The following is a 25,999-nucleotide window of genomic DNA, read 5'->3' on the forward strand; positions in this document are numbered from 1 at the left end:
CGGGTGAGGAGCCACAGGTACTGCACAGCTCTTCTTCAGGCTCTGCCTGCTCACAAACACACCCACCACGCCACAACGGGACTACTTAACAAGTCACAAAGATGTGCAAAAGCAGCCTGAGTTACATATCTGACTCAGAAAGCCTTCAGTCCACTAGCAGGAAAAGCGGACACATGCTGAGCCAGAGATACGGACAGGCGGGCAGACAGATGGCCACGTGCCGGGCTAGGGACCAGCCTTACCTCCAGGGAGTCCCCAGATATGACCAGCGCACAGTCATGCTTCCTTCGAAAGGCATTCAGCTCCAAATGGGCCTCTCCTCGACTGGCTACCTGCAAAAAGGGAAGAGGGCACCCGAGTACAGTTGTTGAAACCAGAGGCACTGACAAGCGCTTATTTACAAGCCACAGTGATGTCGTTAAACATATGATCTAAAACCCAAAGTGCCTGCCACATGGAGTCCTGTAAGGAGCAGCTCTTTCAAACCTCTCTGCAGTGCTGGGAACACACACCTCCTCACCTAACACTGATTGTTTTCTGACAAGTGGTAAAGTGCAGAAAAAACATTGCAATTACAATAAAACACAATGGACAGAAGAAGTTGGCTTGTCCAGAAATGGGTAACAGGCACCTAGGAGCTAATGACTGCCTTGCCTTCTGTCACTACAGTCCCACAGGATGCCATGGTAACCACTGATTAAGTCTGTGGTACGTCCATACAATGATACTCCAGTGCAGCAACAGAGGAGCCCAGGGAGCTGAGTTCCTCACAGGAGACCCAAGGTCAACGTCTGATTGAAAGAAGCCTCTTTTCCTAATACACCACTGGTGCAAATGCTTTCCTGAAGTCGCTTCTCTTGTCTGTGTCACAGCTTTCAACTTATTCTATTAGTTCACTTCAACAAATACATGAAAGATTAAATGATTTAAAAGATTAAAATCAAGTCATAATGTTCAAATGTCATTAATTTTAGAAAGAAAACATTAACTGGTTTTTGATATTCTTTCTGTGGAGATTTTATGGGGCATAAAAGAAATGATATATTATAGTACTGAAATAAATTAAAAGTTTCATGCAGTACAAATTAATCTCAGACTCATCTTTAAATAGGTAGGTTTTATTGTGGAAATTTTAATTTGTGGTGCTATAACACAGAAAAGTCAACAAAAATTGATCTGACGTTTTACCAGAATCATTAATAATTTAATTGCAAATAGTCGACTGCAGGGCCTAATTTGCGATTCTGATGTTTTGAAATAAACTACATTTACATGTAAATGATATTCAAATAACTATTTCTGTAGGTACAAGCGCTGCATTTAAAGCAGACATAGACACACAGTGTCTGTTCACCCACCATCAATCAAGACTCAAGAAACTTTTATTTTTTGTTTGATTAAATGAAAAATAACTAATACATACAGTGAACACATAAATTTAGCTTATCTCTATTAAATTTCTTTGAGCTAATTAAGGAAGAGCATTTGCTTGGGGAAAGGGGCAGATTAGACACATCTCAACTCTGTAGTAGCGTTTGTCCCAAAGAGGCAGCTCTGACCACTGTGACATGTGTAACTAAGGAAGATGTAATTCGTATCAATATACACCGCCACAGATTGAACAGCATGTCTAACTTAAAGCACATATTTAATTATATAAATAATTCTAATAGAACAACAGAAAAGTACTTGTAAACTTAAAACTTGTTTCTATCAAAAAGCAACTTTTGATCACAGTTAATGTATTAATAGAAACCTATCTTACTGTTTTCATAAATTAAGACAGTAGCAATATTTCTCTTTTAAAACTGATATTCAATAAATAATATGTAACGGTATTTACATTCCCACAGAATCTACAGGTTTTAATTGTGAGATACAACATTTAAAATTTAAAGTGATTTCGACAGACTTACGGGTCTGAAGACGTGAATGTCTTGTGCTCTCGACACCAAGTGTGAGCTCTTGGCGATGCACGTGGCCGTCTCAAGTTTATCGCCCGTTAGCATCCATATCTAGGAAACAGTTTACCCTGGTGAACTTCAGCATTACACTTCATCTCTTTAAAGTGTCTCTCGTTGCAGGATATTGGCATCCCAAGTTCACTGCATCACTATTCACAATATCTGAATGTGAGGCAGCCCAACTGTCCATCCTGGGTGAATGGGTGAGCAAGATATGGCACATCCACAAGGCGACGTGGATGAACCCCGAGGATGCTGTCCTGAGTGAAATGCCCCCAGCCACGAAGAGCAAATGCTGTCTGATTCCACTAGTATGCGGTCCCTGGAGTGGTCAGATTCGCAGGGACAGAAAGTAGATAGTGGGTGCTAGGGGCTGGGGGCTTGGTTTTGAGGGAAGAGTGTCAGATTCACAAGATGAAGTTCTGGAGTGCTGTGGTGGCTGCACAACACTGTGAATGCACTTAGTGCCTGTGAGCTGTGCACCTAACAATGGGAAAAATTTCATGTTTTCCACAACAGTCTTTTTGACTTGCTTCACTAAAACAACTGGCAGCAAAGTAGTTTTAGGCCCAGAGCTGAGATCTGGAGGCACACGAATGACAGGGTTTAGGAATCACATGGCTGAGGCTGATGAGGACACAGTACATGCCAACAGGCAGCATTCACTCAACCTCACACGCCACACAACCAGGCCTGAGGCACCACATGGTCATTGGCCAAGAACTAGAAGGATCCTGAAGACCCTGTTCCAACTGGCTGGTATTCAGCTGAAAATTGAGGTTCGAAAGGGCAAATAGATGCAGTTTAGCTGGAAGTTCTAGAAAATAAAACATGTTAGCCCGGCTGGTGTGGCTCAGTGGCTGAGCATCAATCTAAAAACCTGGTCAGGGAACATACTCGGGTTTTGGGCTCAATTCACCAGTGTGAGGTGTGCAAGAGGCAGCTGATCAGTGATTCTCTCTCATCACTGATGTTTCTATCTCCCTCTCCCTTCCTCTCTGAAATCAATAAAAATATATTTTAAAAAACACATGTTAAATCATACTACTTTTACTTTAAATCCCACACACATGCACAAATTATGTATATAAATATTCCTAGAATAAAAAGAGAGAAAACTAGAACATTAACTTATTACCAAGTAGTATCTCTACATTTTTTATAGCAAAAACTTCCTGTGACCTCTCATTATCCGGACTGTTCAGGTGTCTCATGTGTCACATGTAAACATGCATTTTTGGAAGCAGGACACAGAAAAGTGTCATGTGCTCTGGATTCTTTGGGTGCCACACACTTTGGCTCTTCTCAGTGTCTGAGGATTTGTGCTTTTTATCTCACGTTTGTGTTCACTTTACTGAGTATGGACCCAAGACCCTGACATGCTGTGATGACAAAGTTGGGAATAAGAATCACAGAGGACGAGAGGCCACGTCAAGGGCCCACGAGTAGCTTGGGTGAGCTGACTGGCTGCAGCAGCACCTTGGGTTTCAAGGAATGGCTGAAATCAGGTCCCCACATCAGTGAGGGGGTTTCCTTCAGCTGGAAATGTAAGAAAAAAAGAGAACCCCAGGAAGTCTTATTGAGTTTAGTGAGGAGTTGATGTAAGTACTTAAATCTTTACACGGAGCACAGACTAACTAACCTGTGGATAATCCAGCATGGACAGATAAGAAACAGAAAAACAAGCAGGGCAGCTACCTGTCATAATCATCTCTCTTCCCTCGTCAGTCATTTGCATGTCTGAGTCTGAGTGGCTCTCATGACTGAACTCGCTCCTGACCTGCTAGGGCGTCGGTCCCTGTGCAGAGCTCACTGACACTCTGCTCCTGACCAACCTGCTCCATGCGCCAAGTCCAACAGGAGTGGGTGCAGTGCTGCCTCCGACCCCTCCACTGTCTCACCATCCACATACCCAACAGCCTCTCTTCTAAAAGCAGCTGGGCTCCTTTCTTTCACATAGTGGAGACCCACCCTGAGGCGCCCACCATTTTGTAACTGAGCCTCTACTTCACGGGAGCGCAAGGTGAGAAAGCACCTTCCTGGAAACTAAGCCAGGAGGAGCTAATGTCGTGTGTGCACAGAGAGGGCACACTGGCCAGGAAGAGAAGGCAGCACAGAGGTCATGCAGTCACAGGGAAACCGCGCTCTGCTCCAGGTGCCGTACCTTGATTCCCGCGTTGCGCAGCATCTCCAGGGTCGGCCGCACGTCAGCCTGCAGCCGGTCCTCCACCCCCGTCAGACACAGCAGCTGCATCTCCCGCTCCAGGCTCTCCACCACCGCAGCCACCTTCAGCGCCCGGTCATGCACACTCAGCTTTGCCTGCATGTAGCGGCTCTGAGGATAGAGACGGGCTGTGCTATTTATATTTATTAGCATTTAGGACTTGCTGAATAGATGGAAACTTGCAACACTAAAGAAATCCTCACTTCTATTGCAGAAGAGGATGGGGCCATTACAGGGTTGGGGACTAAGTCCTGATGCTCCCAGCTGTGGCCACACGACCTCACAAAGTCCTATGAGCAGTATGAACTCATTTTCACAGAAGCACCAGAGCCCACGAGGGATGAATGTCTGAGGGTGGAGAGAGACGATCTGCTCACCTCAAAGTCCTGGTACTGCTCCTCTGTGAGCGCCCTCTTCGCGACCACGAGGGTGCGCAGACCTTCGCGGGCCATGTTTCCGCACTGGAAAGGAAGAGGCAGGCTACTGTGCTGTCATCACCCTCTCTGCATTTTTATCTCTGCTTCCAGTTCCTGTGTCCTGTGCCAGTGGGGCTGGAGCTGGAGCGGCAGGGTCAGACATTTCCAGTCTACCTCCTTGCCCAGACGGGTGGGTACAGCACTTAGCAGCTGTGCCCTCAGGGGCTGCTGCCACGCCACCCCCACCCCATGATGGCCCTGCCCTTCCTGAACCCCGAGAACAAGCAGTGCACACACACAGTGGGGCTGGCGTCACAGTGCAGCTCCCAGATGACAAGCACATGCTTTCCCACCTCAAACCAGACTTGTCAGAATGGCACCACAAACCCTGAAACCATACTGTGCTCCGTGCTACCCTGTGCTGGCACGGGTAACATAGGGAGATTGATAGTTAAGCTGGGGGAGGAGGGGAGGCCTGGAAATAGGAAGACCCCACGGAGCAGTGTGGTGAGAAGTAAGAAGTACTGCAGAGTAACGTGTTCTTATGAAAAATAAAGTTTAAGCCACGATGTGATGAACAATAAGCTATTTATTTCTGAACAACCTGTTTGAAGCTCACCTGTTGAGATGCCAAGAGTAACAACAGCCCAGGATTATCCAGGCCACTTGGCTCCTGGACCACCTGCTACCTGCTGCCGAAGGCCCTTCCCCTCTCACTGACTGCCTTTCAACTTTCAATCTTTGACAATATTTTGAAAGCTAAAAACTCCAGCTGTTCAGCCTGTTTTGGGCATTTGTGGTTTACAGAGACCATGGTGATCGCTCCCGGATCTGCTGGTGCCCCCCTGTGCTGGACTTTTGGGCAAGGGGCTGGCAAAGGCAGGGCCAGGAGCAGGGTCTTTTCAAAATATTTTGAGCAAATACCAGGGGACAGGACTCTAGTCATAGCTAAAGAACAACTAATCAAAACAGCGTCTTGATGTACATTTACAATGTAAAGCTGACAATGTGATGATGTGTTTAAGCAAATACATTGCTAACAAATGAACCAGCTACTTTAATGAAAGAAAGTCAAACACTAGTGATGGGTATGCACTGTTAGCATCTGTACAGCATGAAGGGGAGAGGAAGGTGCCCTCTTTGCAGCTCTCACAGGGAGGCTGGCTCTGCATCCCAGCCACCGAGGGGACTGTGACTTTGAGTGTCTGACCTTCTGTGCATTAGAATTAGAGATGAGTGGAAATTCCGCATTGCCCAGGGACAAGCATGCAGGCTCGCTGATAAACCATGCAGACACAACTTCCCAAGCTCGCTCACCCCGCTAGCTTTGTGCAGAGGCCCTGTCATTGCCTACTGTCCCTTCAGGGCAAAGCTAATGTTTCTAGATAACGTCACCTCCCTCTACAGGAGGTTCATCTCCAGCAAAGCTCATTTACTACACTGATGCTAAAATCTGTAGGCACATACAAAGCCTGCGCCATTTGGGTTTGCTGAAGCTCCTTGTCAGTTCACTGGGTAGACTAGTCTGATGCTCACAATCACACACACAGCTGCAGACATGGCAGAAAGAGCTGACGAAAGGTCCCGGCTGGGGACAGGGACCCCAGGGGATGTCAGTATGCTCTTCACTGTGCCCTCATACTTCCCTGCTCCCCAATTCTTAACTCCTGTTCACCCCTAACATCAGGTCTGGGGGTGAACGGCAAGCCCGCTTTCGAGGGAAGGCGGCCACTGTTAGCTGCTACATCCAGGACCTGGTTCTGGAGTTTATGCAGACTCACGCCACAGGGTTGGTAAAATCGGCCCCTTCTGTCACATGACAAGTGAAAAGTGTTGGTAGTTTTTTTGTTTTGTTGTTTTTTTAATATTTTCAGAACACAAGTTTATAGTCAAGAATCCTACCTGGGGACTTGTCTGAGACAGAGGAGCCCACAGGGCTCTGAGAGCCTGCTGGTCTCCCCCATGAAATGTCTTCAGACTACCAAGACATGGGCAGAGGTCAAAGATTCAACTAAGGGAAGAACTGCAATGCTGAGGAAGTAAATGTACAAAGGATTGTTAATAAAGTTATCTTTGTGAAAGACAATCTGACATTATGTGTCTGGTGCAGGACATTTATTGATTTGACCTCATAAAGCTAAATACATTAAACAAGTATTTTATAATTAATTGCACATCATTATGACCAAAAGTAATTTTTATGGCATTTTACTAGGTCTTCAGGGAGTTTAATTTATTCATGTTCCTGATTAAATCCCAGTGCCCGAGGAGCTATTGATTCATATTGCCAATACCTCTGTGGAGGGTGTGGCCCTCACTGACAGACGGTCTCCTGTCCACGGTGGGGAGATATTAACACAACAGCAATGTGCACGCATTAAAAGGCTGCTGTTTATAACTGCAGGGCTTTAGTTTTACTTTCAAATTCAGCTTCTTATTAATAAATAAGCGTAAACAACAAATACTATAACCTCATGAGGCTAAAACAAGTCATATTTGTTTAGGGACAATTTGATGCAGTAGAGCACTGGTTATGTTTGTATCTTACTTTCTATTTTTAAAGTGAATCCTATGTACAAATTAGAACTAGATTTAAATACTAATTAAATCCCCTTGCAAATAATTTAGGTTAAAAATGAGTATATTAAATGGGCTATATGTCCACTGTTATTTCAGAATTTTCTACTTTTTCACCAATAAACAAAATACTCTTCACAGGACCTACTTGTGTGCATGACATACCGTCACGCAAATCCCAGCACAGAAGTTGTGCACAAAGAGAGGAAGCTGCTCATCACTAAACAACCTCATGGAACTGAGCTGGTATCACCTGAGGTGATCCAGTGGGAAACACTATCCTGAAAAATACTGTGTTGGGTTTGAAACCTGGCGTGTTAATTCATCCCCAATCCCAGGTCTACCAGCTGGGACAGCACACTGGTTTTCTGTCTGCTCGCTAATCTGTGAACACGTTCCCATGATAGAGCGCTAGTTACCTCCTCCTCCAGCCAGTCATTATACTGGACGATGGTGGACATGACAGCATCAGCACCTTTCATGTAGAAGGTGATTTCTGCCGTGGACTCATCCTGCAAGGAAGGAGAATAAATGGGTATGTTCAGACCATGCCGCTCCTCAAATGACAGCAGCTCTAACAGGCTCAGAACAGTGTCTTCATGCAGCTGCCCAGTGCTACACTGCTCGAACCTCTTTCTACACAGCTACACTGCCCCGATGCTCGGGCACCAAGATCGAGAACACAGCTGCAGATCTCGAGTCACTGTGCGGTGCTCAGAATAAAATTAGTTATTGGACATACGCCTTGGACTCCAAGGTAAGTATGAATTCTCTCTACTTTTCATGGTTTGACTGAATAAGCTTCCTTGTTTAGCCAACTTCTAATATATAGTTTTGGCATTGGTTAAAAATTTAATGGGGGTATATTTTAGCAATTTTATGGTCATAAGTCATTCTTACTTTAAAATCTTCGGCAAGCTCCTGCTATTGAAAACAAAACACAATGAGGAAATGCCCTTCTTACTAGCTCTGCCTCAGTTGTCTCAGGAGAACTACCTGAAGTCACCCCCAATTATTGTGGGACGAGGATGCCTACCCTGACAATGATGCCCATGCGCTTGCCCTCCGACGTGAAGGGGAACATCTGTAGGACGCAGTAGGTCAGGATCTGGCCGCCGGGCGTCCTCAATTGCATGGACGTGAGGTCTCTGTTGACCAGGGTGAGGCCGATGCTCTCTGTCCACTGCACCAGAGCCACCTGGGGGGAGACCAGCAACAGGTGAGTCTACTGGCTTCCCAGGAAGAAAAGCAAGAGGCTGGCAGTCAGAAAGCTTGGCCAAAAGATGACCAATTTACACAGCTCACTGTGCTGAGAACTTGTGTATCTTTGTAGCTGTGTTAGTGTTCACTTTTAATAATATTCCTCAGGCCAACAATAGCAGGATGACAGAGCCCTTGATCTCACTTTCTGAAACAAAGGACACATCTGAGTGTGCTCTGGTTTACTAGCTGCCCAGAGCCAGGGTTTAGTGGGCACACACAGTGGGCTGGAGGGCTCGGCGGTGGGCAGGCACTCACTATCGGCTTTCCAAGGTTCTTTCTGATTCCAGGAGCCTATGAGAGAGCAAACCATCCAACTCTCTCTGTGTATCTGACCTTTTTCTAAAATAAGAGATGTCTGGCTGGCGTAGCTCAGTGGTTGAACATTGACCTATGAACAAAGAGGTCATGATTCGATTCCCAGTCAGGGCACATGCCTGAATTTCGGGCGCAATTCCCAATGTGGGGCATAAAAGAGATAGCCGATCAATGATTCTCTCATCATTGATGTTTCTGTATCTTTCTCTCTCCTTTCCTCTCTGAAATCAATAAAAATATATTTTTTAAAAAAAGGCATAAGGGAGTGGACACTCAAACAACCTTCTCACCTGGTTCCTCACCTAAACCCCAGAAACAGAAGGGACTGAGGTGCCATTTCCCACTGCCCAGGAGGGCACACAGCATGTCCCATCCTAGGTGTGCAGAGTGAAGTTGCTTCCTTGTGCAGGCGTGCCTTAGGACAGTGGTCGGCAAACTAGCTCGCGAGCCTCGGTTTGCAGGTCTGTTGACTAATGAGTTTGCTGACCACTGCTTTAGAGCCTCGTGTCCTGCTGCCATATCTCCAGCAGAAAGGAGGATGGGAAGGTTGTCCTCCACCACGACCTTCCCCCCCTGCAAGTTCCTCCTCTGTCCCACCACCTTCGCTGCTTCCTGTGCAGTGTGCCCATTTCACCTCAGCCCCAATTTATCATTTAAAAATACACATTTCATTTTAATGAGTAAAATCATAGTTGGCTGACATAAATCTAGGACAGCAAAACATTACACATTAGATTGCCAGCTAATGAGCCTTGACTGTATTGGATTATGATTATTTGCCCTGAGCAGCAATCTAACAGCAGTCTTGCTGTCCTGCCCATGGGTGGGGCAGCACCCACCATCACCCCTGTGCTGCAAAGATGACATCTTTGTAGACACAGGGCCGGGAGTTACGTTGTTGGGAAAGGTTCTGACCTGGAGCCTTTCCTGTCATTTGCCTTGACCATCTGTGTCTGTGGTGGTCTGAAGATAAGAGCTGTTCTTGCTCTAGCTGGTTCAGCTCAGTGGAGAGTGGGAAGGGGAGAGACAGAGAGAGAAACATAGATGTGTGACATCAATTGGTTGCCTCCCATAAGAGCCTGCAACCAAGGTACAAGGTATGTGTCCTTGACCAGAATAGAACCCGAGACTCTTCAGTCTGCAGGCCAATGCTCTATCCACTGAGCCAAACTGGCTATGGCTCTTCTAATGTTTTTACATGGATGCCAAGTTTGTATATTTCATTTCTTCTTCCTGATGCACACACTCTCTGGCTTATCTTTCAAGGCACTCCCTAACCTGTCACTTGCTGAGATAGAGTTTCTGTCTCCTGCCACCGCTGTGCTGCTGGCAGTCAGGGAGTTGGTACCTGAGCTGGAGCTGTTCAGTGACTGTTTTCATCTCGGCTTCTCTGAGGTCATCCTTTTCCACAATATATTGGGTCACACTGCATACTCTGTGTGGTGGTTTCTAACAAGAGCTTAACATTTATCTCAGGAGCAATTAATTCTCTGCTGCTTTTTTAATTTCCAACTGTGCGGCCCTCATGGTACCTTGGATGCTGTTAGTGATGGTGTGGGCCTCCCAAGAATGTGCCCTCCTCCCAACATTGAGTCCTAGAGAGTTGGGGAGATTTCCTCAGTGCTTCGGTCTGGGTTCTGTTTAAAAGAGCTTTCAATGCTGTTGCTTGATTTTCTCTCTTCAGGATTTTTGTCAGTATTTGAATGAAACATGCACTGAGTGGTTTATCCAGTACTTGTGTGTTGCCATGTTCATGTGTAAGGTTCTGCTTGACATTATAATAGGACATAATCCTGAGATATTTTTCTCTGAAATGTAAAGATAACTTAGAGCGTAAAGGTTTAATTTATTTGAAATGACTGTTTCACAAGAGCTTTCAGAAGTATCTAACAATATGATTATTGACAATAATACAAAAGTAAAAATAATTAAAATGAGATGTAAAAATATATGTAAGTGGAAGCCTGAGTTAAGTCTCATCCATAGGCACTGAGCAACACATTCAGGAAGTTTATTTACACATTCATGTGTCTTTATGCTTAGTAACCAGTGTGGAAGGTAGTTCCAAGAGTTGTGAAATGAGAGGAAACAGAACATGGGGTGGGAGCTACAATTTCATATTAAAAAGTTTCTGTGTTGTCATTCTTTTATTGTGTGTGTGTTTATTTTTATTTTTTAAAATAAATCTTTATTGTTGAAACTATTACGTATGTCTCTTTTCCCCCTCACTTCCCCCCTCCTCCCAAGCCTTCATCACCCACTGTTTGTGTTCTTGGGTTATACATATAAGCATATGAGTTCATTGGTTGATCTCTTGCTCCCCTCCACTCTCCCCTGCCGTCTCTCTGAGGTTTGACCGTCTGTTCAATGTTTCTATGTCTCTGGGTCTATTTTTGTTCATTTGTTTATGTTGGTCATTAGATTCTACATATGAGTGAGATCATGTGATATTTATCTATCCATTCTGTTGCAAATGGTAAGAGTTCTTTCTTTTTTACAGCTGCATAGTATTCCATTGTGTAGATGTACCATACTTTTTTAATCCACTCATCTGCTGATTAGGCTGTTTCCAAATCTTAGCTATTGTAAATTGTGCTGCTATGAACACAGGGGTGCATATATCCTTTCTAGTTGGCATTTCTAACTTCTTGGGATATATTCCTAGAAGTGGGATCACTTGATCAAATGGCAGTTCCATTTTTAATTTTTTGAGGAAACTCCATACTATTTTCCACAGAGGCTGCACCAGTTGCATTCCTACCAGCAGTGCATGAGAGTTTCCTTTTCTCTACATCCCTGCCAACACTTATCATTTGTTTATTTGTTGATGACAGCCATTCTTACAAGTATGAGGTGGTACCTCATTGTCTTTTTGATTTGCATCTCTCGGATGATCAGTGACTTTGAGTACTTTTTCATGCCTTTTGGCCTTCTGTATGTTCATTTTGGAGACGTGTCTATTGAGGTCCTTTGCCCATTTTTTAATTGGGTTGTTTATCTTCCTTTTGTTAAATTGAATGAGCTGTGCTATCATTCTTTAACAGCATGGGAAACGTCCTTTATCATCTTGACAATTACACAGGCATAGCTGCCAGCAATACTCCAGGGTAGTTTTTATCACACACTTTATCAATCATAATCTGTGCTATTACCATCATTGTTATAATAACAGAATTATGAATGTAAACTGCAATCTGATTGCCTGGAAAGACTGCCAATCAATACTCATGGCTGGCCATGGATTCGGCATTCTCTTCTGCTCCTGAGGGTCACAGGAGGGTTGATGTCACTGACAGGGACCTGCTCCCCACAGACATGCTGATGAAAGTGCACAATCAGTCCTCTGCTTCGACAGGCACAGCAATAACATGGATTAAACTGAAGCATGCTGCATACATTATAGCTTACTTCGCTACCAGTAAATTCAAAAGCAATGCTGTTAATGTAACATTTTTCTGTTTTTAGGTTTGTCCTAAATTTTAGCTGATTCTTCACTAACCACCCAGTAAAGATTTATCTACCCCTGAAATGATATCTGAATGTAGAAACTACCTGTGATAAAGGGTGTGGCCCTGGGGGAAGAGTGTTACTACCAAATAGTGGGTGTACAGGGTCCGCAGCCACAAGAATCATACCCAATCACCTTTCTGGGCCAAAAGAGGGTAGAGGTTGTCAAGGTTTGTGTCATCCTGAGCCTGGATCACCTGAGCTGGCGCCCCTCTGCATGCTGGCCATGTCCACTTAGGCCTGTTCCTGACACTAGCTCAGTGTCAGCTCTCAGCACCTAGCAGATACAGCCCTGAAGAGGGCTGGCTTTAACTGTTCAGGAATTCCCAGGGAACTTTTCATGTCTGCTAAGCTGCAGTTTGCTATGCAGAAGCTGTGGACACAAAGTGACAGGTAAGGAACTTTCTCTTCCCAGAGAAAATGAACTAATGATCACTCACCATAATAAACAACAACCAGGTGTAAGCAGGCTTCACACTGACCCAACAGAACACCCCACCACTCGCCATATCTGAAAATATCACTATACACACTTCATTACTACACATACTTCATTACTGTGCCTCACAAAACCTTAATTATTTTTGATGAACCCACCCAGAACTCCATTATTAGTATTGCGAAGACTTATTTATGCACATGCGTGAGGGAAATATCCTTTCCATTTTGAGAAAATGAAAATGAGACTTCTATTGAGTAGAATCAACACTGAGGTCATTCTACTTAATGAAGTGTGTTCTCTTTAAAGGCTGAGATGACACAGCCATAATGGCATGGGGATTGTGAGGTACAGAGCTGAGGAACATAAAGCACTGTGGTCTTCTGACGACATCGCTGCTTGCTAGGCATGTATATTGTGACAGGTCCCAGCTGAGGTTGGACAGAAAACATCAATGGGGTCCTGCCCCTGAGTGGAGCTCTGAGGTGCATGATCCTCAGCACTTGATTTAATAAAAATGTTTCTGAAGCAGCACCGGTGACTGGACCCATCGCCATCCTCCATTAGCCTAGTGTAGCCAAGTTTACTCAGCTCAGTACTGAGACCTTAGATGACCGTCCTCAGGCTTCAGGGACCCACAAATACTGCATCTATAGAGCCCTTTAAAATTATGATGATATCCAACCTTTTCATTTTCAGACTAAAATTCGTATTCCTAATGGTTATATAATTATTCTGTTACTTTTTAATCATTGTCCAATTCCCAAAGTAGGAAGAAATTTTAAACAAGTCCACATTTAAATATAAGATAAACAGTTTCTACTTAGTTCTAGTAATCTTTGAATCAAGAAAATCCCTCTCTATTGTGAATTCCTAACCTAAGATTCAAAAAGTATTATAGAAACCTAAGATGAAAAATCCTATGTATTTTCAACAAAATTTATACTTATTTTTGGCATGTAATAATGTAGATGTGTAATAAAGTATATTTAACTATTTTCTATGGCTGGCTTGATTACTTTACAGAGATCTGAAGAACCCACAGTGGAGAGAGTATATAAGAAAACTATATATAAAATATACTAAGACTGTATGGGAACTGGGCAAATTAGTTAAATAATAGATTTTGTTGTTGTTGTTCATCCTCACCTGAGGATATTTTTTCATTGATTTTTAGGGAGAGTGGAAGAGAGAAACATTGATGTGAGAGAAACACATCAATTGGTTGCTTCCTGCATGAGTCCTGACCAGGACCCGGAATGTGGAGGAGCCTGCAACCGAGGTACATGCCCTTGACTGGAATTGAACCTGGACTCTGGTCTGTAGGCTGATGCTGGACATAAAACTGTTGTCTCCTGAATCCACTGAGCCAAATTGGCTAGGATAATAATAAATTTTTATTAAACTAAAAATCAAAGAATAATATAAAGTTGCAAATTACTGATTACCATATTTAATGTTTTATCATTTCTGTTTTCTGTAGATTTAAAAATTTTTTAAATTCTGGCAAACATAACCGGAAATTTAATATGTGAACCTGATGATGCATTTGGAGATGAGAAGAAACTGAGTAACGCAGCCTGTCAAGACTCAAATCAGTTCATACACTCAGACAACTGACTTCCCTCCTGCTGCCCTGTGACTAGCTTTTAGTACTCTGAGGTGTGTGGACACAGTAGGATCAAGTGCACATGCAGCAAGTCCTCACTTACCCAGGTTTCCCAGCCTGTCGCATTAACACTATTCTAAAGCTCCCCTGTTCACTCCTAAAAGAACTCATGCTCATGCTTTTGAGTCCCAGTGAAACACACAGACCGACACAGCTTTGTATTCTGAGGAATAACACGGGGAAATGAGATTCTGTGAAAGGTGACTGACCTCATCTGGGCTGGAGGCCTGGTAGGTGCGGTTCTCATCGCTGAAGTCTTGGTCCACCTCTGCGTACTCAGTCTCCCCAGTCACGCCGGCTCGAGACTCGTAAACCGGAGTCACGTTGTGGCAAAGCGCAATAGCCGTCACTGCTTCGTGAACTCGGCTGCTCACACTCTTTCTAACTTTGGGACCTGAAGACTGGGCTTTTCTTGGTGGAGTTGAACTGGTATTGTTTCCACTAGCTTGAGAGTGCAGCTGTGAATATGGAAGTCACAAAGTTGAAGACGAAGCATAGCTGACACTGGGATTATGAACATGTATTATCTTACAAACTAATTAGGGTAAAAAAAGGAGCTTGATTTGATTTCCTGCTGATGATCTCCTACACCATATGTGCTGGTAGGATAAGGTTTTTATCTGACTGTTGCAAGTGCTGTGGTAATCCCCAGTTGTCAAGTACCCAAAAATATTTGCTATAATGTTTACCACCTAACAGTTTCCTTTTACTAGATTCAATCTAACTGTAGCATTAACTTGCTGAGTCCTTTATAATTCCTGCTTATTTACTATTTCTGAAAGCAGAGTAAATTTGAGAACAAAATAGAATGGTATATAATACATCCTCTTTCATTTTTGTTTATAAATGCTCTACTTAAAATGTTATAAACATTTGCTGAATACCATAAATCAATCCAGCTTGCAACAGTTTCTAAAGTTATAGTCCAGTTGTGGCGATCATAATAACCAATGATGGCTGGATTCTGAGGAGGAGTGACCCCTACGTCATATCTCAAAACCCTGTTCTCCTGAAGCAACCACCCAGTTAGCACTGATGGTTGCTTGGCTCTCATTACATTCAGCTGCATTCAAGGGCCTCATCAGCCAAGCAGATGACTTTTATTATTCAGCTCCTACTTGGGGGAGGGACACGCCCCCTGACCCCAAAGGACTGTCAAACATTTCTTCAGTAACTTCAGAGTCACTTGTGACGATCCTCCTTAGCACCGAGCCTGCCGCTTTTGGACAGGGCGTGCAGAGCCACTGAACCGTGACTACTCTGCCCATCAAATTACAGTGCTGTCTAATGAAGGGTTTAACTTCTCTGCTCAGCTGGCACCCCTGTCAGCGAGCTTCAGACCCCACATCTGCGTTCTGCTCACATGCTGCCGTTATAGCAGAAACTCGCTGACGCCCACCTTCTGCATTAGGCTATGCTCACTGATGGCTGTATAATTTAATTTTGCACAAATCCCATTAAAGATATGCCCTCTATCACCAGTGCTTCCAGCGGGGAAATATAACCAGGTTATAAAAGATTTGTGTACATTACAGTGGACCTAGTAGGCTACTGTCATCTTAATAATAAAGAACATAAGGAGTAAAGTAAATTTCACATAAAAAGGACTGTCTAACCAGGTCACCAACAGATAGCTCTTTAAAATAAAATAAAATAAATAAAATAAAATAAAAAATAAAAAATTGGAAGTCCTCTTAAATGGGAAAATATTAAATATTTGCTATTTTTATATAATGACTCATCTTACCCTCTTTTATTTTTATCTAATAAAATCACTTATTTGGAGCTATCATAATCATATCTATAATAATGAAAGCATGATATGCTAATTAGACCGGACAGCCAAATGACCTTTCAGACACCTGGATGAAGCCACAGCTGCGAGGGCCGAGCCCCTTGTACGAATTTCGTATATTGGGCCTCTAGTTCATGGATAATATAAGTTAATTTTGAAAAGAACAGATGTCACCTGGTACCATTTCAATCCCAACATAGGTTTCTAACCTGTTTCCCCGAAAATAAGACAGTGTCTTATATTAATTTTTTCTTCCAAAGTTGCGCTAGGTCTTATTTTTAGGGAATGTCTTATCTTTCCATGCGCTAGGTCTTATTTTTGGAGGATGTCTTATTTTTGGGGAAACACGGTAGGAGAGCGAAAAAGACTTTTTAGATTTTTCTTCTACTAATAAATACAGGGTGTCCTCAAAACACGTATACACACTTTAACAGCTGATACTTCAACTGATGTTTTTCTCTTCAGCCAGACTAAGTTTTGAACAAAGGCAATTAATTCTAAAATGCTATTGGAAGTTTGAAACACAGTTGAAATATAAACATTGCCTTTATAATTATTCAAAGTGTATATACATTTTTTATACACTTTAACAGCTAATATAATTCAATGTTCACTCCTTTTAGGCTTAACTAATTTGAAATAATGGGTGAAGCCAGACTAAGCTTTGAACAAAGAAAATTTATCTCACTAGACTTTATAATGGGGTTACAGTTCAAAACTGGCAACAGTGATGAGTTGAGGATATACAAATACCGAACAAAATTATTCTTGATGTTTGTGATTCCACTGCTTTGTGTTACCAGCAGTGTTTGGACCAGAATGGTCATCAGTTTAAAAACAGGCATTGACAAAAAAAATTATTCATTTCTGTTGATTATTTTAAATTTTGAAAATGAACCATATGTTAATAAAAACTGACTTTATAATCATTCAAAGTATCATTTTTTGGGGTCACCTATATTCTGGATTACAAAGTATGCCGACTGAAATGAGTGATAGCTGAATTAATAAAGTGCTTGGCTTTGAGTATCTGTGCATGTGTGTGTGCTTGTATGAGTGTATAAACATTACATATAACAAATATGTACACACGTGATATGTACACATCACACAATAAATATGTACACACGATAAATATGCATGCATGATATACACACATATGACAAACATGTGTGCACATGATAAAGTATATATACATGCTAATGTGTACACATATAAAATTGTTTTCATTTGACAGCATCTCAAAAGTAAAGTATATGCTGACTGGAGAATACTGCAGAAGACAGAGAAGTTTTTATGGATCTGACAACAGTGCCAACCACACCTGAGCTTTGTCTGAGTGGGAAAGGTGCAAGTACATTCGGTCCAGTCTACGAGGGGCAGGGCCTTGGTGCACTGAGTCTTGGCTGCCCTGGTGACCCTGACAAGCCTTGGCTCACTGTTATGTGGGTAACTAGATTCCACAACAAATCTACCAAGAGGCAGAGGAAAAGCCCAAGGAAGTGATGACTGGTGACACAGACAGCAGCCTCGCATGGGAGAATCTTCGATTCCCTTGGCTGCTAGGTTTGAGCGCTCTGAATCAGTGATTTCAGGTTATAGGACAGGTAGAAGAAAAACCAAAGGAAGGAAATACACAACTTGGGAACAGAGGTATGGAGACCTCAGAGCCTAAAAAACGAACACTGGGAAATGGTCTGTCTCCAACCCCTTCTCAGATCTCAACATGCACTCACACACTAGCCCGACCGTGTCCAACGTCAAAAGCCTCGAATGTCAGGACTCCAGGCCATACTCACTGGAGGTAGTCCACTGCCTATGGGACAGGCAAACACCCTAACCGCCAGTGAAAGCAAACAGTCCCTGTGCTTGCCACCTTACACAACTCCTCTGGGGCCCAGTGAAAAATCGAGATTTAAGGTATGTCATAAAAAAAAGAGCCCTTATCTATTAGAGACAGACTAACTATTATAGGTGAAATCATGAGATATGTGAGTTTCACTTGAAAAGCATTGGGTGAAGCAGACTGAACAGGCCTGTAGTTTGTTGCACCTGCTGACACGAATAACAGGTACCCAGGCTTCTAACACTGTACTTTCTACTTCTGTTTACTGAAAAGGTGAAAAAACAAAATATATGAAAAGTCTTATTAATTATAAAGAAAACCAGAGGAATTGTTATGAAACATCTGATAAAGCATTCTATTTAGTATTTTTGAAATACCATCTTTACAGAATAATTTCATAAATAGTTCACTAAGAAAATTTAACAAGAAAAAGTGATTTAAGGCTACTATGCCTTGTTTCTACAGTATAGAAATGCCTATTTCAAATTAGTCTAAATCTTTTGCTTGATTTATACGTTAGAAATGATGATGGAACTAATGCAATGCTTTAAGATTAACGAAAGGACTTCACTAGTGTGCAGACCAGCAACTGACGGCTCACCGGAAGTCGTACCTGTGTGTAGGAGCTCCTGACATGGCTCTGGATCTCATCCATCGTGTCTGTCCCGTAGGACACAGTGCCCAGATGCAGCCGCTTAAATACCATTTCATTCTGAGTGAGGGTTCCTATGATACAAGGAGCAACAAAAAATGAGAGCATACAGGTGGTTCATCGAGATCGTGGTGTTCCCTCCCTCTGCCACACCTCTGCTGCCACAATCTCTGTTCCTCGACAGTCTCCTGAAATGTCTTTTGCCACTCTTTTCATCTTACTAGTGAGGACAAGAAGTGTTCTTCCCAGCACGTCAAGAATAACTTTTAGTAACTTAAATGATGTGAAGGGGCCTAGTTCTGCGAAGAAAATCTCCCCTCTGCCCGTTACTTGACACAAACGCCATTTATGCCTGTTCTGAAAATGACAAGCACAAAACTGCAACATTGGAGTCACAGCTATGTAATCACATGACAGAGCCCTATCCGAGCAAGACAACTAGCCCCAAATTAATGTGTATATCAGTTAAAAACAACAACCCTATTTTGAAAAATTAAATATTTTTAATTGAACAGAAGCAGGGGCATCTAAGCCCTGAAGGAAGAGAAAGGAAAGGAGCGGGAAGGCAGGCATTTATTCTGTAGCTGTGAGCTGCTGGTGTGCTCACTGGTTCCTTGGCAGGTGAGGACAGTGTTCATGCAGTCAGTGGTCACTTCTTGGGACTGCCAGTCGTTTAGGCCAGGCACTAATGTGGCGTGAGGCAGTGAGGAAGGCAAGCTAAGGGGTGCACAAGCTGGCCAACTTTCTGAGAGCTTGTGATTTCGGCTTCCTACCAAAAAGATACACAAGCAGATGCAGTGAAGCAATGTCATGAGAGAGGTGGGCAGAGATACCACCACACTTCAGGCAGCTGGTGAGTTTTTATTAAGTGGCAATAAATTCACAGTGCTATATATCTTAGGGCTCTGGAAGGAGACCCTCAACACTTTTTACGAATCAGTTAATATAAAAACACACTAATATATGCACGTAATTTGGGCCCATCTGGTTTTGGAGTTCTGACCCCCCTGTGAGGTACACATCAGTCCTGCTTGGATGGCTCTGGTGCTGTCTTCCCTGGGCTTCTCTGCGCTCTTTTCAAAGCTGTAGATCAATTTGGGGAATACTGTTGCATCTTAATACTTTGAGATCCTATGCATTGGTACATTGACTTTATTTTTGAAGCTATTGTAAATGGAATTGTTTATTCAATTCCATTTTTGGACAGTTTATTGCTAGTGTATAGAAATACATTTCATTTTTGTATTTGATCTCAAATCTTGGAACCTTATTTATTGGTTCTAATACAATTTTTAGATGATTAGGATTTTCTATATAAAGGTAATGTCACACATGGTCTTGCCTGACTGCCATAGTGAGAACCTTAAATATTCATAGCAGCATTATTCAATAGGCAAAAACCAGAACAATGCTAATGTCTATCAACTAATAAATGGCAAATAAAATGTGGCATGTCCATGCAATGGAATAGTACTCAGCAATAAAAAGGAATGAAGCACTGACACATGCTACAGTGTGTCAGTTATGCTGAGTGAAAGAAGCCAGGCATTTGAAAAATCCAATTAGCAAATTTATTGAGGCAGTAAGATTAGGAGTTGCCTAGGGCAGGGTGGGGATGGGGAAGAATGGATGGAGGCTGGTGTATACAGGAGGCTTTGAAGAGTGATGAAAACATTCTAAACTTAGATTGTGGTAAGGGTTGTCCAGTGGTTATGCCAAATACCGAGAGAGCTATAGATACATCCTGAAGATCTGTCATTTGATTCAAACATTGTGCAACAACTGCTGCACTTTCTAAAATTCTAACTTGCTACTAAGTTATGTTTTAAGCCATTTAAAACTGATATAATCAGCATTTCTCATCAAATGAACAACGAAAAATTTGTGTCTATTATTTTGGCATTTGAATAAGTTCACATCTTGTTGGGTTAAAGATACTGAAATATTTATGCAGACATGCCTTAAATGAGTAGCATATATGATTTCTCACATTTTAAGGTGAATCCTGAAAATGCTTTTTAAAATTTCAAGGAAGTTTTGCTTCCATAGCTGACTGCAGGACTCTGAGCAGTATGGTCCGTGCTGGGTTGTACTTCTGTGCCTTCAGGTATAGCAGTCAGTGTGAGGAGACAAAATCAGTTACTAAAAAAATCAGTATGAAACTTATTTTGCAGATCTTATCTTCCTGTCAGTTCCTACAATTTTTATTGTCTTAATATAGCAGAAGTTAGTATGTCCCGAATCTGAAACTTGGCAAAGGGGTGGAACTAGTTCAGCCAGGTACAGGCTGAGAGACCCCAGGTCAGAGCATCCAGTGACCTCTGGTCAGGATACTGGCTCCATGGACAGGAATTGTCTTTTAACAAAAGGTTTGTTTGTGATTCCTGTAAAAAAAAGGCTGTAGCTCTTTAATAAAAGCAGTTCTTTTGGACTACAATGAGCAAAACAGGCAAAGAGGAAATTAACTTCTAAGGAATAAGTCCTGCAGGCGTCATTCTCAGGGTGGTGACAGATGTGACACAACTAGCAGAGGAACAGTGTCAGAGAAGCAGATGCAGAGCTTTCTGAGCAAATATTCCCTGGTGGTGATTTGGCCTCAGACTAAAACTAGAACCCACTGCAGCAGAGGAGGGAGAGGTGGTTACTATAGGAAACAAGAGACAACCCGCCCATAGCTCATAGGACTGGCAGCTTCCAGCCTGCACATCACTTCCTGTGAAGGTTCTAGTTCTGCAATGGGGTTGATGACTATACTAAAACACAAAGCTTAGACCTTACAAGGAAAGGATAAACAAAACTTCTAACTCATCAAACTGAAGAGTATGCATTAATTCTTTAAAACTATCGGACTCCATTTAATGTGGAGTCACCTACAGTGCTTGCTGTCCAAGATGACGTTCCCAGCACTGTAGGATTTGTTCATCTTTGGAGTGTCCAAACACCCCAACATATGAACTCACACCCAAACCCACACTGTAGTGACTGTGTCAGCAGGACTGCTTACAAATGCCCCAATTGAAAACCCCGTCACCATCTCCAGACAGAACACTGCTCACCCCTCATGAGAGTGTGGCTCGCAGGCACTCTGCACACTGTGAAAGCAGCATGGCTCAGCACAGATGACTCTGTACTGGGAAACGTGTGTGTCATTCAAATCCAAGCAACATGGCATTTTGGGTAATGGATTTAAGTTAATTTGTGAGTCCTAAGAAACCTGTTGTTTTAGTGAATGTTTTCAGGAATGACTTTGTTCTACAGGAAGATAAAAACAGCCTAACAAACAATTAGTGTGTGGCTTTAACAGGCTGACTCCACACTATGTTTTAAAACCTATGAGTCCTCTGCAGCTTTGTTCTAAACCAGTGGCACCACCAAAGGCACCAGAGAGGAAGGTCCAGCAGATTGACAAGGTGCAGCTCCAGCTGTAGCACTGTTCATCGCGTAGCGCCTGTATCTCTGGTCAGTGTCAATATGTTCCACATCCTGGCAGCTCACAGATGCCAGCTCCTGCCGAATGAATTACTTTATGTCTCACGCACTGGTGGCCACAGATGTGTCACTATAGCAACATCATTAATTTCAGATCTTACCGGAAACGTGCATTCCAATCAAACCTAATTATACCACTCTGCTTTCTTGTCTAAAAGGAAACTGTAATTCGATTATTGGGGTGCTGCATCTCCCTGCCTCTTTCACTCTGCTCCGGCCAAGGACAGTGGCACTTAGGGAGATCTCTTGTCAAAAAGCTTCTTGATGAAGCATAAACCCAATTTGCATTCCTGGGAAGCCCCACATCATAGTTATGTAGCAACGTGGGACTCCTCAGAGGCTCTTCATTCCAGCCAAAGCTCAGGCTCCTTGGAAGATGTCTGCAAACTGCTTCCCACTCTCCCTGACAACAAGAGTTCCACCTGACAACTACCCTGTCAGGCCTGCTGCTGCAGGGTGATGGAGGCCATTACAGTGACCCTAAGACCTGTATATTTTACATAATCAAAGTGAGGAATAGAAATAGAGCCTATTAAGTTCCTGGAAAGCACATGCATATGAGTAAACATGAGAAATGCGCCTGTTTCAGGGGCACAGAACACTTTCTGGGATCTGGCTGTGACTTGCCAATGCACAGAAATCTATGTGTGCCAGTGCCCTCCTGCTGTGCCAGTCCCATCACAGAGCCTTGGCCACAATAAAGGCTTCTTCTGAGGGTTAGGGGATCTGTCCTAGCACACATGTAATTAACGGATCAGGTCTGTCCATGGCCCCCATCCCCTGTGTGGACACCATGTTTTTACAGTGTCCAAGTGCAGATGGAGCTGAATCCTATTCACCTACTTGCAGTGGCAGAATAATTAGAAAATTAGTGCTCTATTTGCACACTTATGATTTGGACAGTGTGGCCCTGATGAATGGCCACAGCCAACACTCCCTCTCCCACATACCCTCAGGAAGGAGGAGACCCAGTCCTACATGTTTTAATTTCCATTTATTTTTAACTAGAGGTCCAGTGCACGAAATTTGTTCACAGGTAGGGTCCCTGGGCCTGGCCAGCAATCAGAGCTGATCCGTTGGGTGACTGGCAAGGTGATTGGGGGGAAGGGGGGGAGTTCCCTGCCGGCAAATACCTTGGCCGGCTTGGTGCCGCCCACTCAGCAGCTCTGCCCCCCACTGGTCACCTCCCTCTGCGGGGAGACTGGCGGGATGATCAAGGAGCCCCAGCTGGCATCTGTCTTAGCTGGCCTGGGGCCTGTGGGCTATGGGCATTTCCTGCATCAAATGTCTGCCCCCTGGTGATCAGTACATGTCATAACGACTGGTCATTCCACAAGTCATTTGGCCTTCAGTTGATTTGTATATTAGGCTTTTATTTTAGAGGACTAGAGGCCTCTTCAATCTGGGACCCCTTGGAGGATGTCTGACTGCTAGTTTAGGCCCACAGGGACTGGGCCTAAACAGGCAGTCAGACATCCATCTTACAAATTGGGACTGGCTCCTAATCACTCACCTGCCTGCCTGCATGATGGCCCCTAACCCCTCTGCATGCCTGACTGATCACCCCTACTTTGCCCCCCTGCCAGCCTGATGGCCCCTACCTTGCCCCCCTGCTGGTCTGATCGCTCCTAACTTCTTTGCCTGCCTGCCTGTTCATCCCTAACTGCCTCTGCCTGCCTGATTGCCCCTAACTGCCCTCCCCTTCCAGCCTAATTACCCCTAACTGCCTCTGCCTTGGTCCCCACCACCTTAGCTTTGTCCAGAAGGAAGTCGGATGTCTGGAAGATGGCCAGTCCACCCAGTCTAATTAGCATATTACCCTCTTATTAGTATAGATAATATAGGATAGGATTGCTTAAATGGGGAAGGGGGAGCCTTTTTCAGCAGGAGAAGATGATCTTGGCAGACCAAACACATAATCTTTATATCTGGACTGATAGTTAGTCATATGCACTATACTGCCAAACCGGTCATTAAAAAACTGAATCAACTTCTTACACCAAATAGCTGTTGCCCTTAAAACCCCTCCCAGCCCCCACTTTAGGTTTGGCCTTTGCAGTTCACCCAGAGTAGGTTCTGATTGGTCGATTTCTATGCCAGTCAGCATCAAAAGCTCTGCCTCTTAGGCAGCCACTGTCTCCTCACAATTCACCCAGATTTGGTGATGACTGATTAGTTTCTATGCCAGTTAGCATTTCTGGGCCTGATCAGAGGCAGGGCTGATTAGCAGCCACCCCAGGCTGCTGGTGAGTGGGCTGAACTGCTGACCTCTTGGAGAGAGAGAAAGAGAGAGAGCGTGCACCTCGCCAGCAGTTGCTGCTGATCAGCCCTGCCCCTCTCTCTATCCAACAGGTCAACAGTTCAGCCCCCTCACTTGCTGTGCATGCAAACTGGTGTTCAGCCGAGCCTTCAGTTGTTCTGGATGTTAAGAACCTGGTGTGCGCGCTCTCCCCCGCCCCCCCCCCCCTCTCTCTCTCTATATATATATGTATATATATATACACACACATACATATACACACACACACATACACACACACGCACACTGCTTTATATGTTTACTTGCCATTCTAATCGGCATGTTTACAGTAAGTGTCCCAATTGTTGTGGATACACAGAAATGATGTAGTTTAACTTTGGCACTGGGTTTATATGTGTAACTAAGCTTTCTTATAATTCTAAACATTTCACTGATGGTTCTTTTAGATTTCTTTGTAAAAGCCACTGAATTTTTCTTTGGGAACAGCTCACTTGTTCATGTTGGCACTTTGATTTCTGTAGGTGATTCTTGGTTTCCGGTTATATTTGTCAATGAAGTCCAGGCTGATTGGTTGGTAAGCAGGGTAGTTTTCTTCTGTAAATGCCTTGACCTGTGCACCTGTTGGCTTTACATTCAGTATTCCCCTTCTTATGCGTCAGAGTAATTCCAAATTCAGATGTGCTTTTCTCTGGCTACTCTCTCAATTTCCAGCAACAACTTCATTTCTGGATCCTCTGATGCCATTTTGCCTGCTTTCTATGTTGTTATAGGCTCGTTCTTTAAACTTCTTCCCATCAGCTCAACACAGCTAGTAAGGGAAACTCTGAAGGTTCTTCCTCCACCGATCCGCTTGAACCCGAGCCCTTCATGCTGTTATTTCTGAGTTACTCTTGTTTCCTGAGCATCGCCTGCATGGCCAGTACTCAACATCCATCAAAGACAGGCCAAAGGAAACCCAAACAATCCAACACAGGATCTGACGCCCTGCAGTGATCAAATGTATGACTTGGTTGTGAGGCTTCCATCTCTGCAATGAGGATTTCACATTTGGGATGTGTTTGTCTTCTTTTCCATTTCTCTGTGATGGCTGGACATTCTACACATGTGCCCTCTGCCACCCTCACATCCCAGCATGTGTGTTCGATGAGGACTTAGGCTATCGGGTCCCTATGTGCATGCTCTGCATGGACTTTGACTAGCAGGAAGGGTGCTATTCTCCAGTCTATTCTACCCGTAAAGGGCTACTGTGCTGCTTTTATCTGGAACCCGCCACTCACTCTAATGATCGCTTGTTTCCACCAAGTGATTTGCTTGGTTGATTGTTACATCTGCAGACATTTGTTTTTTTCTTTTTGTTGTTTACTTTATTTCTACTTCTTATCTTGTTGCAATGGCTAGAATAATAATTATTAAACAGCAGTGTTGTTAGCAGATTTCTCTTTCTTCTTCCTGATTATAGTGAGAACTTTTCTAATATTTTATTTAAAATGCTGAATTTTATTTGAGACATATTTTCTTTACCATTTATACAAATATTATTTTATTTCTATTTCACTAATAATTATTTGGAAATCATAAACCAA

General features: G+C 43.4%; 1 protein-coding gene across 6 annotated transcripts in view; it reads right to left on the reverse strand.

The window, feature by feature from the left end:
• ATP9B (ATPase phospholipid transporting 9B (putative)) overlaps positions 1-25,999 on the reverse strand; it is a 138,427-nt gene that overhangs the window by 12,189 nt on the left and 100,239 nt on the right. For all 6 annotated transcript variants that reach the window (XM_036417788.2, XM_036417786.2, XM_036417787.2 and 3 more), the window contains 8 exons: positions 18,629-18,741; positions 14,584-14,832; positions 8,218-8,379; positions 7,601-7,693; positions 4,566-4,649; positions 4,129-4,299; positions 1,917-2,015; positions 243-332 (listed from right to left, as the gene is read on the reverse strand). In XM_036417788.2, coding sequence (XP_036273681.1) covers positions 243-332; positions 1,917-2,015; positions 4,129-4,299; positions 4,566-4,649; positions 7,601-7,693; positions 8,218-8,379; positions 14,584-14,832; positions 18,629-18,741 — 1,061 coding nt within the window. The remainder of the gene's footprint in view (positions 1-242; positions 333-1,916; positions 2,016-4,128; positions 4,300-4,565; positions 4,650-7,600; positions 7,694-8,217; positions 8,380-14,583; positions 14,833-18,628; positions 18,742-25,999) is intronic.

The sequence above is a fragment of the Pipistrellus kuhlii genome, unplaced genomic scaffold, assembly GCF_014108245.1.
Source record: "Pipistrellus kuhlii isolate mPipKuh1 unplaced genomic scaffold, mPipKuh1.p scaffold_m20_p_6, whole genome shotgun sequence".
NCBI classification, from domain to species: Eukaryota; Metazoa; Chordata; class Mammalia; order Chiroptera; family Vespertilionidae; genus Pipistrellus; species Pipistrellus kuhlii.